Source organism: Helianthus annuus, chromosome 17 (genome assembly GCF_002127325.2).
Source record: "Helianthus annuus cultivar XRQ/B chromosome 17, HanXRQr2.0-SUNRISE, whole genome shotgun sequence".
NCBI classification, from domain to species: domain Eukaryota; kingdom Viridiplantae; phylum Streptophyta; class Magnoliopsida; order Asterales; family Asteraceae; genus Helianthus; species Helianthus annuus.
Window position 1 is genome coordinate 63,237,341 of NC_035449.2, and position 18,288 is coordinate 63,255,628.

Here is an 18,288-nt window from a genome sequence, read left to right on the forward strand (position 1 = left end):
GTAACAACTGTCCAACTGAAGATCTGTTGATCCATCAGTTGTAGTTGCTGCTTCACTTGAACTACCACCGAGAGTTACTTGTAACTCAGGGGGTGTAACCTCCTCAGCTGTTGCTGGGTTAGCAGAGGCATGAGCATCAGACCCAGTCACTTGTGGAGGTATACTCTCAGTAATAGGTGATAGAGAGGAACTGGTTTGTGTCTGTGCCATATCAACTGCATGCAACAGGGGTATTATTGATTGTGGCAATATGATTGGTGAGGGTATGGGTGTTGAAAGAGACATGTCCTTGGGATCAGGACTGTGGAAGATGGATCCGAGTGGATACAGAGCTTCATAATTTGGTGTCCCTGTGCTTACAACCTGATCCTTTTGTGAGGATGCAGGAGGAGTTTTAGGCTGGGGTTGAGATCTTTCTTCCAACTGCTGTGAGGAAGTAGCAGCAGTGGTTTCATGTGACTTTTGTGTTGTCACTGGCATTGACTCTGGGATCTCATCTTCCAGAGTTGCCTTTGGTGTGGGTTTGGTGGGTTTTCTGGTTGTTTTTCTTTTGAACTTTTTGGTGGCAGGTGTTGGTTTCAAAGCAGTGGGTGTGCTACTTTGATCACCTGGAGCAGTGGGCTCGGCAGTGGTTGCTTGAGGATCAGTAGCAGTTTCTAAAACCTGCTCAGCCTCCTTTGTTTTTAATTTTATTGGTGCCATCATTCTTGAAAATGTTTCAATTGTTAAACGGTTTATTTTGAATGAGACACCTTGTTTGGGCAATTCTGCATCTTTCTCTACAAATTATTGTTCAAAATAGTAGCTTAGAAATCTTGGAAAGAGCAGAAATGCTTTATTATCAACGTTCTTTACCAAATCATCAAATATTTCCTGGGAGTAGTTATAGTTTTTATCATTTAAAATTGCATACCCCAGGCATTGGATTTTTGTGGGTATCTCATTAAAAGACGTTGTTTTATTAGAAACACACATGAGCAGTGTGTGGAATAAAAATCTGGGTGCAGAAGGGAAGTAACCCTTTTGTAGGGTATCCCTATTTGGTTGTTCTGCATAGCCCCTTTTCATGAAATCCTTTACCAACTCATCTTTAGTAAATGAGGTTTTTCCTTTCAAATCATCGAGTTTAAAGGTTTCAGAGATGGATTTTGGTGAGATTTGTACCTTCTTACCCTGTATTGAGGAGTTGATGGCGGCGATGATATCTCCTTGTTTTTCAAGGGTGGCATTTTTCCAGAACTCTCTCTGGGTATCAAGGTAAATAGGAGCGTCTGCTGTTATCAAAGTTTTGTATTTTGATGCAGAAAGGATGTCAAGGATGGAGTTGAAGGTGTGGTTATCGGTAGGTTTTGTGAGTATACCCACATAGTTGTGAGGAGCTTTGTAGCGAATCTCCGGTGTTTCAGCGGCCATTTGAGTGGCATCTGCTGTTGTGGAAGAAGATGATGGTTTTGATTTTGTTTTCGATTTTGGTTTCGTCATTTTGGTGAAGAAGATCGAAGAAGATTTTTGGAGTTATGAGAGGGAAACTGCTTTGTGAAGAGAATGTTTGGAATTCAATTCGACAGTGTAATCCTCTGTTTGGGTTTAATCAGGGTTTTATTTAGGGAAAAAGTGATTGCTGATGTGGCAGCGGTTATTTTGATCTGAAGGCTAAAAAACTGACCACGTGTCAAACATCTGATGGAATGGTAAATGATGGAGGACAGTTGTTTTGACAACTACTGATGGATCAAGTATCAGTAGTTACAACGGTAATAAGTGATTTCGCTTATTTGTTACAAAATTGATATTTCGCTTATCAGTCACTGTTTTTCAAAATCTCGAAAATTTTTCTAAGTGTTGGCTGTTTTTGCCGGTACATTCAAGATGGATGATATATTCTTGAACCCGTTCAGTGATATGTACGCATTTTCTGGAAATTCCGGAAACGATGATACTTCGTCAAGCAATGCGAATGAGAATCCACCAAATGCGAAGAAAAAGATAACGGAAGCTTGGGAATCTGAAAGTGCCTTTGGAACATTCAATAAGCCTCCAAAGCTAATGGCTATCGAGGAATACAGTCGGTGGTCAAGAAAGTTTGAAGATTGGTTGATGGCATTTGTATTTCCTAGCTGGAAGAGTCTGAAAGTGGATATGTCAATGGAAACAAAAACGGTGAAACTCTCACATCAGCTGAGGAGATGGAATCATTTGTGGCTGAGCAAAAATGTGTAGCTTTGTTATTTCAGTCCGTCCGGGAGGACATAATCTCATTGATCGATTATTCAAATGCAAAAGATCTCTGGAAAAAGCTAGAAACAAAATGTCTAGGAAGTGCCGAAATTGTGAAAAGTAAAAAGAAACTACTTAGGAAAGAGTTTGATATGTTTGGTTGTCTTAAGAATGAATCAGTGTCAAAGATGATTGAGAGGTTTGGGCATTTGAAATTAGAACTAGCTAGACATGATATTACGTATTCCGAAGATGAGCTAGTAGACAAGTTGTTCGATTCATTGCCAGACGAAATGGATTGGAGGTATTATGCGCTGATGCTGAAGAATACAATCAAAGCGCCAGAAGTGTTGACTGTGGATTTGCTGATTGAGAAACTCGAGAGTCATGAGTTGGAACTAAAGAAGACATACAAAGTCAATCACTCATCTTATCAACAGAATTTGGATTTATATTATCCGAAAAGCATGATGCCAAAAGCAACTTCTCCCAAGACTGCGTTTTCTGCTGAGAATGTGTCCACAGCAAGCAAAGAAACCCAAAGTAATCAAAGCAGTGGAAGTCACAGTGGTTATCACAGTGGATCTTCATCATCTGGAAGTCATTTTGATGCAAAGAATCGTTTTCAATGCAACATCGCAATAGACTTGAAGAATGCTCAGAATTTTGATGAGGAGTCGGCTAAACAACAGATGATCTTTCTAGCATCGGTGTTGGAATCATATGAAGGATTAGTAGCTGGGAAGATAGGCAATACCAATCTCACGAAAGAAGATTATGATCAGATAGATCCTGAAGAAATGGAGCTGATCGATATTCGTTGGGCTATGGCCAGTGCTATTCGCCGTGCACAGCGTTTCATGGAAATTACCGGCAGGAAGACAATTGGTGGTCCATCTACTAAATTGGGATTTGATAAGTCCAAGGTGACATGTTTCAAGTGTAAGCAGAAGGGTCACTTCAAACGAGAATGCAGAAACGCATATGCTGATGAGTCGGAGAACCCTTTCAGAGATGATTACTACAAGAAGGCGATTTATCACCAGAATAAACCTGAGCTGCCTAGATTGAAGCAGGTTGAAGACAACAAAGAGAAATCTAGAGCTCTTGCGGTGACTTATGATGATGAAGGGTATGACTGGAGTAAAGAGATTCTACCGGAAGAAGATGCGATTGGTTACACATTCATGGCGAAAAACGAACCTATTCCTTGGAAAGATAACCGAACTGAAGAGCAGAAGTATAGATACAGAAAAATGTTGGCTGAAAACAGAATCATTAGAATTTCTGGTATCTATCTGGAAGCGAGGAGAGCGAGAAGATGGGATCCGGACAGGGAGTGTTATCTTGACCCATATGGAAATATTGCGATCGATGACAAAACGCTTGATATCGAAGCCATAATCAAGGAGTACAAAGAAGAGGATGAGTATTGGCAGAATAAATGGTGGGGAACTGGAGACAAGAAAGAGAAAGAAGAAAAAGAGAAAAAGGAGAAAGAAGAGCAAGAGAAATCAAAGAAGATTGATACTGGAGTTATTGATACAACGCAGGAGTTGAATGTTGAGAACCTAGGAAAAATGGCTGACAAAGTGCTGGCTGCTAAGGCACTTGAGGTAGACTCTAAATCCGTTTCTGAGTCAAAAAGCCAGGTCAGTTCAAACTTGTCCACAAATGCGCCAGGTAAACAAATTAATGGAAATGTTGATTGCAAAAATTGCAATAAAGAGTGCAAATTTTGTAATACTGTCACGTATCTCAATGGTAAGAAAGTTGAAGATCTGACAGCAATTGTCAGAAGCGTTGAGAATCAAATTCTCGATCGTGACAAAACAGTTTAAGCTTCAACTGAACGGATAAGAGAATTAACTAGCCAAATTGAAAATGATAAAATTGATCATGAAAAAGTTAAAAAGGAAAATGAAAAGTTAATTCTTGAAAACCGTCAGATTTCTGAAAAGTTTGAAAAAACTCAAAAGCACAATGAAAGATAATGATGATCGAAATGGTAAAACATATAAAGAAAATGTTCAACTAAAAGTTGTGCTTAGGGTCAAAGAAGAATCAATCAACCAACAACTGGATGAAATCACTAAACTGGAACTTAAATTGCAACACATTGTTCCCAAACCCATCGGGAAAAACAAAGCTGGTGAAGATGTCTATTCTGATGGAACCGGGGTGGGTTTTCACAGAGTTCCACCGTCGATTTTGGATAATTACACGAAAAAGCAATCTGGGTTGGTTGAAATTGAAGAAGAAAGTGAAATGAATCTTCCAGATTCAATTGATGTCACGTTCACATCTTCCAATGACGATAGTGTCCAAAATGATATTGTAAAAGGTGTTGTTGAAAAAGTGCTAAAAACGGATAGTGACACTACTGAGGAAGATGGGTGTTTCTTGGACAAATACATTCCGAAACAAAAGTCCAAGAACAACTTAAATGAAGAATCAAATCTTGTCATGTACAAGTTGTTGGGTTCAGATAAGTTGTTTTTGGATTCAGAGTTTCCGATTGAGAATGTAAACATGAACAAATTGATAAATGTTTTTAAGCTGGTCAAAGTTGAATTGTCAAAAGTGAACAATTTGAGTCAAAAGAAGAGAAAAATGAGTTTTGAGAAAGACAAAACTTACAACAAGAAATCTGTTAATCCACCACATTTTAATAATAACAATCGAAACAACTGGTCGGGTGGTTATCAGGGTGGTAGGAATTATCAGAAAAGAAATGTTCCAAACAAGAGGTTTGCTGAAAAGAAAAAGTTTGTGAACAGTTCGAGTTCACTTGCTGATGAGGAGAAAGAAATTTTTTCAAAATCAAATGAAGAGTTCCTCGAGAAAAGAGCTTCACAGGCTCAGTCTGAAGGCACAAGTCGAGTTGTTGATACTCGAACATGCTTCAGATGTAATCAAGTTGGTCACATTGCACGAAAGTGTACTAATGCGAAGTCTAAGACTGAAACTGTGAAGGTTCGACAGAAGAAAGTTGATGTGAAGGGTAAAACACAAATGGTTGTTGAGAAAAAGAGTGTGAAAAATGATAACACCAAAGTGAAAAATGAACCCATAAAGAAAGTTGTAACTAAAAATGACAAGTTTTATAAAAGGGTTGCATTATCTCAACAAGTGTGGAAACCAAACACAGAGTCGAAAACTTCAACTTTTGAGGTGTAAAAGGCTGAAGATTCAATTTCGATTGATTATGATGCAAATTTTCCACCTCTTAAGGCTGAAAATTTCAAAATTCAAATTGAAAGAGTCAAGGTTACACCTAAGGCTGATGAGGCCTGGGTGGACTCAATGTTTGATTAAACAGTTTGAATTGCCGGAGCTTCCTGGATCGCGAAGCATGAATCGGCATCTTTATTGAAGTTGGTTAAGTCAAAGTTTGCTATATGCAGGATCTTTCAAGACTTGTATCCAGATGGATCATGGATAGTGGAAATTCAAGACATATGACAGGGAAGACTGCGTTGCTGTATGATGTGAGAAACATAAATGGAGCATACGTAGGATTTGCTGGTAATCAAGGAGGAAGGATTATTGGTGAAGGAACGTTATCTAACGGGATTGTAACGTTTGAGAGAGTTAACTACATTGCTAAGCTGGAGAATAATCTGCTGAGTATCTCCCAGATCTGTGATAGGATGTATACTACTCACTTCACTGATAAAGAATGTTTGATCTTGAAACTGGGATATGTAATACCTGAGGAATGGATTATCATGAGGGCACCGAGAGTTAATGATCTGTACGTGTTGGACATGAGCGTAGCTACTACAACCACGGGTCAAGCTCATTGTTTTGTGTCCAGAGCAACCGAGAAAGAATCGAGATTGTGGCACCGCAAGATGGGGCATATACATCTTAGAAAAATGAATCATTTGGTGCACAATGACTTAGTTCTTGGAGTTCATGTCAAAGGTTTTCATCTGGAAGGGGAGTGCATAAGCTGTGTCAAAGGGAAGCAGAAGAAAAAGTCGCACCCTACAAAGCAAGTCAATTCAGTATCGAGACCTCTGGAAAGGCTTTACATGGATTTGTTTGGTCATGTGAATGTTAAAAGTATTATAGGAGATTACTACTGTTTGGTCGTTACTGATGATTATTCCAGATTTTCGTGGGTATCTTTCTTGAAGACGAAAGACGAAACATTTGACTGTTTAATGACGTTGTTCAAGAGAATTGAGAATCTGTATCAAAGGCGTATCAAAAGAATTAGAAGTGATAATGGTACTGAATTCAAGAACAGCAAGATGGAAGAATTGTGTGATGAAAGAGGTATATTACATGAATTTAGTGCTCCGTACACTCCGCAGCAGAATGGAGTCGCAGAACGCAAAAACCGGACGCTAATCGAGACGGCTAGAACTATGCTCGCTGATTCAAAGTTACCGATTAATTTTTGGGCTGAAGCTGTTTCCGCCACATGTTATACGCTCAACAGGGTTCTCACTGTCAAGAAGTTCAACAAAACATGCTTTGAGCTAATCAATAATCGCAAACCGAATTTGAAGTATCTAGAACCGTTCGGGTCACCCTGTACAGTTATAGAGCCTCATGGAAAGTTTGGTCCGAAGCATTGAGGGAATATTTGTTGGTTATGCAAATCCGATGCGACGTGTCTTCGTTCCAAGTGAGAAGCGAATTACTGAAGCTGCAAATGTTGAATGTCAAGGTTATACGATGCCGCCACAGAATCCTGGTGATTCATGGCGTTATCATTATGACAAACTGTGGGATTCGTTTGACATGAAAGAAGAATCAGAAGAAGATGAGGATTTCTTTGATGAGCTGGATATTTTGCGAGAGTGTGAGTCGCAACAAATGTTCCCAGCTGAGTATTCTAGAAGACCTCGGGAAACTTCAAATGATGATGAAGCAGGTCCTAGTAATGCTGGTGAACAAGATGATGAAGTCAAACAAACCAAGTTAGTGAACAAGATGCAGATCAGAATGTTACTAATCTGGAGGGCAATGTAGTTGTTCCAAGAGAAGTAATGCCGCGAACTCTTTCGTATCATCCAGAGGAGTTGATCATAGGAGAATTGCAATCAGGCGTTCGCACGAGACGTCAAATTGACCAAGGCCTTACATGTTTTTATTCTACAGTAGCACCTTTACAAACTGAATTTTCATTAAGTTGTTTCATTTCGCAGATCGAACCGAGAACTTACAAAGAGGCGCTTACTGAAGACTCTTGGGTCATAGCGACGCAAGAAGAGTTAAGTCAGTTTGAAAAGTTAGGAGTGTGGAAGCTAGTGGATTTGCCGGATGGTCATAGAAAAATCAATACAAAATGGGTATTTAAGTGTAAGAGAGACGACAGAGGAGTTGTTGTATGAAACAAGGCTCGAGTCGTTGTTCAGGGCTTTAGTCAACAGGAGGGGATTGATTTTACAGAAGTTTATGCTCCTATGGCACGACTAGAAGCAATCAGAATTTTCCTAGCATTTGCGTCTTGGAAGAATTTTAAAGTATATCAGTTAGATGTAAAATCGGCGTTTCTTTAAGGGAAGGTCAAAGAGGAGGTTTATGTCGGTCAGCCGCCGGGCTTCACCGATCCTATCCACAAAAATAAGGTCTACTTATTGGACAAAGCGCTGTATGGTTTACACCAGGCCCCGAGAGCTTGGTACGAGACTTTGTCTCAACACCTACTAGCCAACAAGTTCATTCGTGGAAAAGTGGATGCCACTATCTTCAATAAAAAGAGGTCGACGGTCATCTTCTGATAGTACAGATTTATGTAGACGATATAATTTTTGGGTCGACAAATGAAAGTCTATGTAAAGACTTTGAATCAGTGATGAAGAAAAAATTCGAAATGTCATCAATGGGGGAGATGAAATTCTTTTTGGGATTACAAGTTGAATAACTACCTGAGGGAATTTTCATTCACCAGATGAAGTACGTTCATGATATTCTAGAGAAATTTGGGACGTCAAGTTTTACTTCAGCTGCTAGCCCACTTGCAACAAATCATGGGATTCACCCAGATCTCACCGGAGACAAGGCTGATGAAACGTTCTACCGATCCATGATAGGTTCATTGATGTATTTAACGGCTTCACGTCCTGATATCATGTACCCAACGTGCCTCGCAGCAAGATATCAATCTAACCCGAGAGCTTCGCACATGATTATTGTGAAGAGGATATTACGCTACCTGAAAGGAACTCCTTCATTGGGGTTGTGGTATCCTAGGAAAGGCGACTTTACGCTCGAAGGGTATTCCGATTCGGATTTTGGATGCTGCAAAGTCAATGCAAAATCAACAACTGCAGGATGCCAGTTCTTTGGACCTAGGTTGGTTACCTGGCAGTGTAAGAAACAAACGTCTGTGGCACTATCTACATGTGAAGCGGAGTACGTATCTGCTAGCAGTTGCTGCTCTCAGGTCCTGCGGATACAGCAACAGATGCGCGACTACAGTTTGCAGTTTCTTAACACACCTCTTTTTGTTGATAATGAGGCCGCTATAAACATAACAAAGAATCCATTACATCACGCTAAAACTAAACACATAGAAATTCGTCATCACTTTATTCGCGATTGTTTCGAGAAAAAGTTGATACGAATTGAGAAAATCCATACTGACGAACAAAAGGCTGATTTGCATACCAAAGCGTTTAATAAAAATCGGTTTAACTATTTTTTAAAATTGAATGGTATAAAATTGATGGGATTGTGAGCGTTGATGAGAGTACTGTTGCGGATGAAGACGAAAAACAATCTGCAATGGTTTGTCGATTTTTTACCTGTTTTGGTATTTAGGAGGAGTAGATAGATGTATATAGCTTATTTTCAGAAAATACAAAAACAGTAAAAAATGCAAAAATACAAAAACATGATAAAAATCAAAAATCTAAAAACATGATAAAATCTGAAAAAGAGCTTGTGTATAAAGGGAAAATGATAGTACATCGGCTAGACAATTACTGTATGCTAAAGAGTTGTAAAGTTTAAATGAGTTAAACAGTCTCACTATTCATGTGTCGATAGGTTTTCGCACATTTAGTAGATTTATTCGGGATATACACCTAAAATTTCAAACTTGCGAAATTTGTGGGGAACACTACTTGGATATATAGGTAACCGCTGAAATCTCGTTTGAAAGGTCTCGTATTCTGATACACTAGGTTTTTATACTCAATGATGTCTGGGGTATTATTTCGGGACTTCTGCTGAATGGAAATTCTGACCTAGTCCTTGGATAATACTTTCCTCAAATAAACCCTCAGCTTGCAGATGAAACAATAAAATTGATAGTCGCTGCTATTGTAACTAAAAGATCCTCTAAAGGGGACATACTGAAAAGTCAAAGGTGATATCTCTCTGCGCATACGGAAGTATCGACCTGAGATCCCTCGGCCCTCGCATTACCTAATTTATGTACAGATATCATTGTAGTATACTCACCTGTAAGACTGAATATCGGGATTCTGGATACGAGAGTATATTCAAGAGGTGGGACACATGAATGAGCTAAGTTCATAAGATATCTAAATTGTATCCTGAGTAAATTGAAAATTGTGTGAGAATTTAAGATGGATCAGTATATCGACAACCGAGGTGAATTATTTAAGTTTGAATATGCAATGAAGCTTAACGGTACTAGTAATTTGTCTGAAAAACTGATATGATTCCCTGACACGCTCGCCAAAAATAAATTTGTAAATAGTTTACTTTGTTTACTTTCTACAAGTTTAACTTTTCTGTATTTCATTTCTTAGTTTAGAACACATTATAAAATCCAAAAAGATTTTTCATTTCTGCTTTATTTCTGACAAACCAAAGTGGAGAGTTGATCGTTGGATTCTCAGAAGATTGAAGCAGATGCAGGAGATTCTGGACTGAAGAATGAGGAGAGCTTATCTTATTGGAGTTTGATTTATTAAAAAAAATCAAAAACAAGTTCATTAACTTGATACTTGTTATTTTCAGAAAAAGTTTGAAAATGTTTTCAAAATCAGTTTGATTCGTCAAATGATCAACAGGGTTCATTAAGTTGAACTTGGTAGATTAATCGAGTAATCAGAGTCATTAACTTGGACCTGAATACTTGAGTGGATTTCTAAAGCTGATTGAATTTGTGATTTTGTGAAAAGATAAGTTTGTAATGTTATTGGTTGAGTCACATGTTTTGGACTTCATTATTCCCAACGGAAGTTAATTGTCAAAGCTTGAACCAGATATTTCAGATTCTAGCAAATCGGGAGGGGGAGTCTGTGAAAGGCGGAGTCTGGATCAACAGTCAAAGGGAAGTCTGAAGATGAAAGTCAGGACAAGATTGTAAACTTGTGAAGTTAGAGTGCTTATGATGAGAAGACAGAGAGTTGGAGAAAAGACCAAGACTGAAGACTAGGAGCTGAAGACTTCGTCAACATCCAAGGGGGAGTCTGTTGATGCATGGAATGTCTGTTGACTATGTCTGCATTAAGTCTTAGGTCAAGATAGGTCAACATAGGAGCTTGAAAGTCAAAATTAGGTTATTATGTTGAGGTTTCGCTTATGTGAACAATTAGAGTAGGAGGTTTCGCTTATAGAGACATATGGTTTCGCTCATGTGGTTAGTTGGTAGTTTTGCTTATATGTCATGCCATATAAGCGAAACCACTTGAACTATATATAGGGATTTGGAGCAAAACCAGGTCATTCAGTCGTGTACATTGGAGCGGAACCTGGTCATTAGCTTTGTAACGAAACTCTGTCAAAATCATTCTAGAAAGCTTATAAAGAGAAGGAATTGAAACGGAAAAGCTGTGTAACTTCATGTGTATTGATTCCGCCTTTGTATGTGAAGATGAACGTTCTCAACTGACTGTTTAGGGTCGCAAACCGGTCCAACAAAGATTTTTCAATGCCTAGAACCCCGATTAGAGAGTTAAAAAGGCATAAGGTTCACAATGTTGTAAAACTAAAATCGGATATACCGGGCTAGGATTCGAGTTACAGGAACAAGGACCAAACTAACCACCAAAGAATGGAATCATCGAGCGAAAACACTTGACAACCTCCTGGAAGCAGCTTTTCTTGCCAAGAGACTTTTCTCCATCAATTAGGAATCTAATAAGGAAGCTGATGCCGTCACTAAACACATTCCTTTAACTGTAGCCATTTTTTGAGTGTTTATTTTTTGGTGTCTGTTCCGCATAAATATCACTATTACTCTTGATTTTCTTGACTATATATCTCTTAAATGTCAACATATACACGTGTGATTTTGTTTACGAATATTTTTCAATGCCGAGAACCTCGATCAGAGAGTAAAAAAGGCGTAAGGTTCACAAACTAAACTGGGATATGCCAGGCTAGGATTCGAGTTACATGAACAATGGCCAAACCAACCACCCTAGAATGGAATCGTCGAGCGAAAACACTTGACAACCTTCTGGAAGCAGCTTTTTTTTGCCACCAGACCTTTCTCCACCAATTAGGAATCTGATGCCATCACGAAACACATACCTTAAATTGTAGCCATTTTTGGAGTGTTTATTTTTTGATGTCCAATCCGCATATATATCACCATTGCCCTTGATTTTCTTGACTCTATATCTCTTAAATGTCAACATATACACGTGTGATTTAGTTTACGGAGATTTTTCAATGCCGAGAACCTCGTTCAGAGAGTAAAAAAGGCTTAAGGTTCACAAACAAAAAAGGGATATACCGAGCTAGGATTCGAGTTACAGGAACAAGGGCCAAACCAAACACCCAAGAATGGAATCGTTGAGCGAAAATATTTAACAATGTCCTGGAAGCAGCTTTTCTTGCCACCAGACCTTTCTCCAGCAATTAGGAATCTGATGTCGTCACTAAACACATTCCTTAAATTGTAGCCATTTTTTGAGTGTTTATTTTTTGGTGACTAATACGTATATATATCACGATTACTCTTGATTTTCTTGTCTGTATATCTCTTAAATGTCAACATATATACGTGTGATTTAGTTTACGGAGATTTTTCAATGCCGAGAACCTCGTTCAGAGAGTAAAAAAGGCGTAAGGTTCACAAACAAAAATGGGATATACAGAGCTAGGATTCGAGTTACAGGAACAAGGGCCAAACCAACCACCCAAGAATGGAGTCGTTGAGCGAAAGCATTTAACAATGTCCTGCAAGCAGCTTTTCTAGCCACCAGACCTTTCTCCATCAATTAGGATTCTGATGTCGTCACTAAACACATTCCTTAAATTGTAGCAATTTTTTGAGTGTTTATTTTTTGGTGACTAATACGTATATATATCACGATTACTCTTGATTTTCTTGACTGTATATCTCTTAAATGTCAACATATACACGTGTTATAAAAAAAGGGTTAAGGTTCACATTGGTGTAAAACTAAAATCAGATATACGGGGCTAGGATTTGAGTTACAGGAACAAGGGCCAAACCAAGCACCCAAGAATGGAATCATCGAGCGAAAACACTTGACAACCTCCTAGAAGCAGCTTTTTTTTGTCACCAGACCTTTCTTCATCAAATAGGAATTAGGAATCTGATGACGTCACTAAACACATTCCTTAAATTATAGCCATTTTTGAGTGTTTATTTTTTGGTGTCTAATCCACATATATATCACCATTGCTCTTAATTTTCTTGACTGTATATCTCTTAAATGTCAACATATACACGTGTGATTTAGTTTATGAAGGTTTTTTAATGCCAAGAACCTCGATCAGAGAGTAAAAAAGGCGTAAGTTTCACAATGGTTATAAAAACTCTCTGAAAATCCTTAAAACACCCCTATACGTCCTAAAATACACCCCGTATACGAAAAACGAACCCGAATAACCTTTAATTTAATAATAACTCGCTTATGCCCGCGACAGATGAAGCTAAGATCGGTCGCGGGGCGCGACAGCATGGCGCTAGGCGGCACCCGGTGCTCCCACGTGTCCCCCTCCATGTCGAATCTAGCTGGTGAGTCGCCAAGCCTAGGCCCTAGCCTATGGTCCTCGCGGCCCGCGAGGTACTAAGCCCATGGGCGTCGCGGGGCATGACGGACTTCGGAAAACCCTATAAATTGAGCAGCAGCGCCGCATTTCACAATGGCTCAAAATCTCTTTCTCTCTCAAATATAAAACTCGAAAATCTTGGGTATAATACGCCCTAAAAAGCGAAGCTCTGCCTCGTTGTAAGTATTATAACTCCCGGTTATGTATTAGTTACTCTGCCCGATTGATCTAGAGCTTTGTAACGCATGTTGAGGCTCTGGCTGACTTAGTCATTGGAGTTCTGTCTCGGGGGTATAGCTAATGTAAATTGGGTTATTGTACTAATACATGTGCATTATTTATTTTAATAGATTATAACCAGGAAGTCACCAGAAAGCAGTAGTATTGTCTAAAATAGCGATGTGAGTACATCTTATTTTTGTAACTCTTTTTGTGAGTACATTCACTTTTTGTAAACTGTTTTTACAAAACCTCAATGGTTTTAAAGTATATTTAGCAGTGATTGAATCTATGTATTCTACAATTACTGTCGGTATGTTGGGGTTTTGTACACATTACTTGTTACTACACTGTGAGTAGTAGCATGACCACAAGTCAGGATTGACAGTACCGTGGGTGGTAATTGGGTAGATAAAAACATTGTAATCACTTTCAATACTGTAAAGATATAAAATTCTATTTTGATTAAACTGGGATGCACTCGCTAATATTTCTTGCTGATAAAACCTTTTAAAACACGTTTCAGGTAACAAAATGTGAAAGCTAAATAGAACCCAGCTGGAGAGCACTGAAGGCTTGGAAAAATGGCTATAAAAGTTACCTAAACAAGAAAGAAGTTTTATTTCACTAAATTGGGATTTATCCCTATAAACATATTTGTAATGGAAACTTGGGTTTTTCCCATGTATTTATTATTTATAAAAGTGTGGTGTTTTAACTGTGATAAACTATTTCCTAACTACGGTCGTGTTGTATTTTCCGCTGCCAAATTAATAAACACCGACACATCAAAGAGAGTGGTATCAGAGCCACAACCACTGGTTTAAGCCACAGAAGTGTTCTGCTGACACCAAAATTTTATCAAATATGTTAGGAAATAATCTTTGTGATTATGTGTATATCTGTATATTATTGTTTTGTGTTATTTGACAATCTGTTAGTTTACAGTATGAGTGATCAAGGTACGTATGAGGCCTATCGTCACCTAGCTAGTTCTCCTAAATGTGAAGGAACTTCATCACATCCTACTCCTTCGGGGTATTCTGCTGTCACTAAAGAAGGAATCTTCATCTCTAAGGCACAATCCGAGGAACCATTCCCTTCGAAAAAGCGAGGATGGTTTAGTAAGGGAGCATACGAAAGGAGAAAGCGAATGAGAAAGTTACAGAAACAAAGAGCATTTGCAGCAGCAAATAGGGAAGTAAATGCCCAGACCCAGGAAGCAGTTAATAAGCGACTGGCTAACTTTCATATACTAGCCACCACTGCAGCAGATCCAAACTTAGATCAGATAATTGCACCACAACCACTACCACTATTCCGAACCCAACCAATGGAGATAGAACTTACCCAAGGAAACCGATTATTTCTATTAGTTATTTACGTTTTTATGTTTTTTGAAGTGTTTTGGGCATTTTATTTTTGGGCTTGTGTTTGGCCCGTTGGCTTTTTTAGGCCCATTTCGAATTTCTATTCCTATTTATATGTTTCTCTAGTAATTGGAAAAGGCAGACTTGAATTTTGGAATAACTCATTTTTCACTTCAAATTTTGTGCCCTTTGGGTTGAATATTGGGGGTTGGGGAAGAGCTAAACGGGTATTCGTAGAATCAACGTGTTTGATCTCAATATCATTTTACACGCTACATCAGTTTATGTGGACCCAAAACAGTAATTAATCTATGAGCACCAACAAGTTTATTAGGCAGGACACTTTCTTTGAGGGTGGTAATTTATATAATTAGAGTTTCAAGCAGCAGAAACATTCAAACAGACACTGTATTGTCTACCAAGGTTATGACTTATACATGTGTAGCCATGGCCTTTTTTAAAACATGACTGAATATGGAATAGGTAGAAATGTTTGCTGATAGATAGGATTATAGGGTTGAGTCAAACTATAAGAGCATGCAATTCTGGTTGTAAGTATCCCCTTCAACTTTTATAACTGGCTACTAAGTAGCTTTATTTTTGTACAAAACCACCTCTTATAACAATTAGTATATCATGAACTCAAAATAATATCCAATTAAAGTTTCATTAATCTGGAAGAACGATCTAACTTTACAACTACAAAAGCTAACTACTGTCTTGTTGTTTACAAAACTTTGTCAGAAATATACCGATCTACACAAGTCAAAATGCTCCAAAATGTTGATACAGATTCTGTGTCCGATGCTTGTCGAATAGATTAGATTTATTTTACGCTGAATTTGTAATAGTTAGTGAAACGCTCAAACGAATGTGTATTGACCCGCTCGTTTGAAGTGGTCAAACGAGAGGGTTATGTGTTTGACCGTGTGTGTGCAAGTGAAATGGGTGTGGCTATAAATACCACCCATTTGGTTCATTTGCAAGAGAGACAGAGTTAGAGAAAGGGTGAGCTCATTTGAGAGTTCCCTATGAGTTGTTTGGTTTGGGGGAGAGACCACCACTGATGTATACTCCTTTGGTATTAGTTCGGTTATCTTGTAATCGGGCCGATTTGTAATGTTTTACTACCGATTAATACAAAGAAGTGTTTGTTTAGCTCTCTAATCTCTCCCATCTTGAACTACTCTCACACTAATAACGGTTTCGGTCCCGAAACACTGTCCTACAATTGGTATCAGAGCCATGGTACCCGATTTAGTAAATCTAACAGTTTGCTAAGTCACATGTGCTCCAGATCTGTGATTTTAGTGATTTTTGTTGAAGATGTAAACATGGTGAAAACGTGAAGAAAACCCAGATCTGGACCGACAGATGGATCTGAGCTGAAACGGATCACACCCGAGGTTTAGGTTTTTGGTTTTACACCAAACAAATCAAGTTTTCATCATCAAATATCACTTTTGAAGTGATTTTCGTCATGTCATGGGAATGAACAGTGGCTGTGATCTTGAAGAGGGTGTGGCGGCTGTTAAGAAACTTTAGGGTTCCCTCATATCAAGTCCGACGAACCCCCCCCCCCACGAAACTCCTAAATATCTTGTTGTTGACGAAACTCCTACTCTTCATGCCTTGACGAAACTCCTGCATGACCAAACACCTAACCATGATGTTTCATCGGCTCATGATGTTTCGTCGATCTGCACTATGATTCGTCGTCCTTGTCCTTATATAACAGCAGCAGACAGAAGAGAAGAGGAGGATGACTGATAATGGTCGGAGAATCTTCAGATCCGATGAAGAATCAGAGAATAGAGGGTAGAAGCGGATTGTTCCAGTCAGATCTTGGAACAGAGGACAGTCTCCAACCACCAGAATCAGCAGCATCCCAAAGTTTCTGCACAATCGCCTCCTTTTGCGTGTCGTTTTGGGTGTCGCTCGCATCATCATCGACATCGGAAGGAGCTGCAGCCGGGCTAACCACAACCATCCCGACATCTTCACCAGTTTTTAGTTTTTAACACGGATGGTTAAAGTGTGATGTGAATAGATCGGAAATAAAGGGGTGTAGTTGTGGATCAAGGTTTTGATGGATCAATTGGATAACTGAATGTTTGATTTTAGTGGTTTGGGTGGCAGATGCACAATTAATCAAGTCTTCCATCGAACTCAGTATTGATGATGGCAGATGCAAAATTTTCTTTGAAGGTGGAAATGGATGTCTGTGTATCGAAGATACAAGAAAGAAAGAAGTTTGTCTTGTTTGTTCTTCATGTATTGCAGAGAGAGATAGACTTCTTGAAGTTTGTGGAGGCTGCACAAGGGATTTCTTTTGGGGCTTGGTGATGGGAGTGGTTTTTCTATTCAGACTTTTAAATTATTAATCAATATTGGGCTATGGATCTAAGGTTATTCTATTGGGCTCACTTGTGCAAGATGAAAGTTTGTTTTGAATTGTTTGACCGATCAAAAGGCCCACAAATGTTGGAGCTAATTAATTGATTGGCTAAATTAATTTTGGGCTTCTTTAGTCACTAGTTTGGGCCTTAATTGATACTGGGCTCTAAAAAGTGACAGGTATGAATTTAAGTTTGATTGGGTCGTGATTGGTGTATCATAAATTTCTGGGCCATGCACGTGGGGTCGGGTGTTCGCGAATTTTATCTGAACCAAGCTTGTATGTTTCAACGCCAAATTCGTACGAGTTCGGGGGCGTTCCAAAATAGTTTGGGATGATGAAAACATGATTTTTGTTAAATGTGGGGTAAACCTCAAATTTGGTGACTTGACTACTATGGGCCAAAAAATCAAGAACGGTATGTTCACTTCCGCACGTCAATGTTTATGATTGTTATCGGTTATTCGTAAATGTTCGAAAGAATTTTGTTTATTGTCATATTCTCGCATTTGAAAACGAACGTATGAACCTGGAATGTCAATGCCGGTCCTAACGAGTTCACAAAGTCTTTGGAGGGATACAAGTCGGATCCTACGGGGTACTAGGCAAAATTTCTTTATCAACTAGAATATGCAACCAAGAAATCTTTTTGTTTATTGAAAAATTCTCGCATTTGGTAACGAATGAATGAACCTAGAATGTCAATACTGGTCCTAACGAGTTCACAAACTCTTTGGAGGGATACAAGTCGGATCCTACGAGGTACTTGGGGACGTTCTTATTCAACTAGAATATGCAAAGAAGAAAGTCGTTTTCGTGCTTTTTCGAACAACCGAGAACATTTAGTGAAGATTGATGACAGTTCCGCTCAGTGGAGGGAATTGGTGAACATTTGAAGATAAATTCTACTCAGTGGAGAGAATTTGTTCTGTGAAATTGACGACAGTTTCTTTGAAGTGGAGAGAATCTGTTAAGATTTAGAGATCTTACCAATGAAATGGGGGGATAAAAATTTTTCATATGTTGAATTTCTTTGGTAAATTTCTAAACGCAATCACAGGTGGTAGAGTTTGTCTTATGACAGATCAAGACTTGATGTAGTTTTTAAAGAATGAA

General features: G+C 38.7%; 1 protein-coding gene across 1 annotated transcript in view; it reads right to left on the bottom strand.

The window, feature by feature from the left end:
- The window catches only part of LOC118488841, a 28,768-nt gene extending 12,004 nt beyond the window's left edge, over positions 1 to 16,764 (bottom strand). The window contains exon 1 of the mRNA XM_035986235.1: positions 16,647 to 16,764. Coding sequence (XP_035842128.1) covers positions 16,647 to 16,764 — 118 coding nt within the window. The remainder of the gene's footprint in view (positions 1 to 16,646) is intronic.
- Positions 16,765 to 18,288: the final 1,524 nt, after the last annotated feature.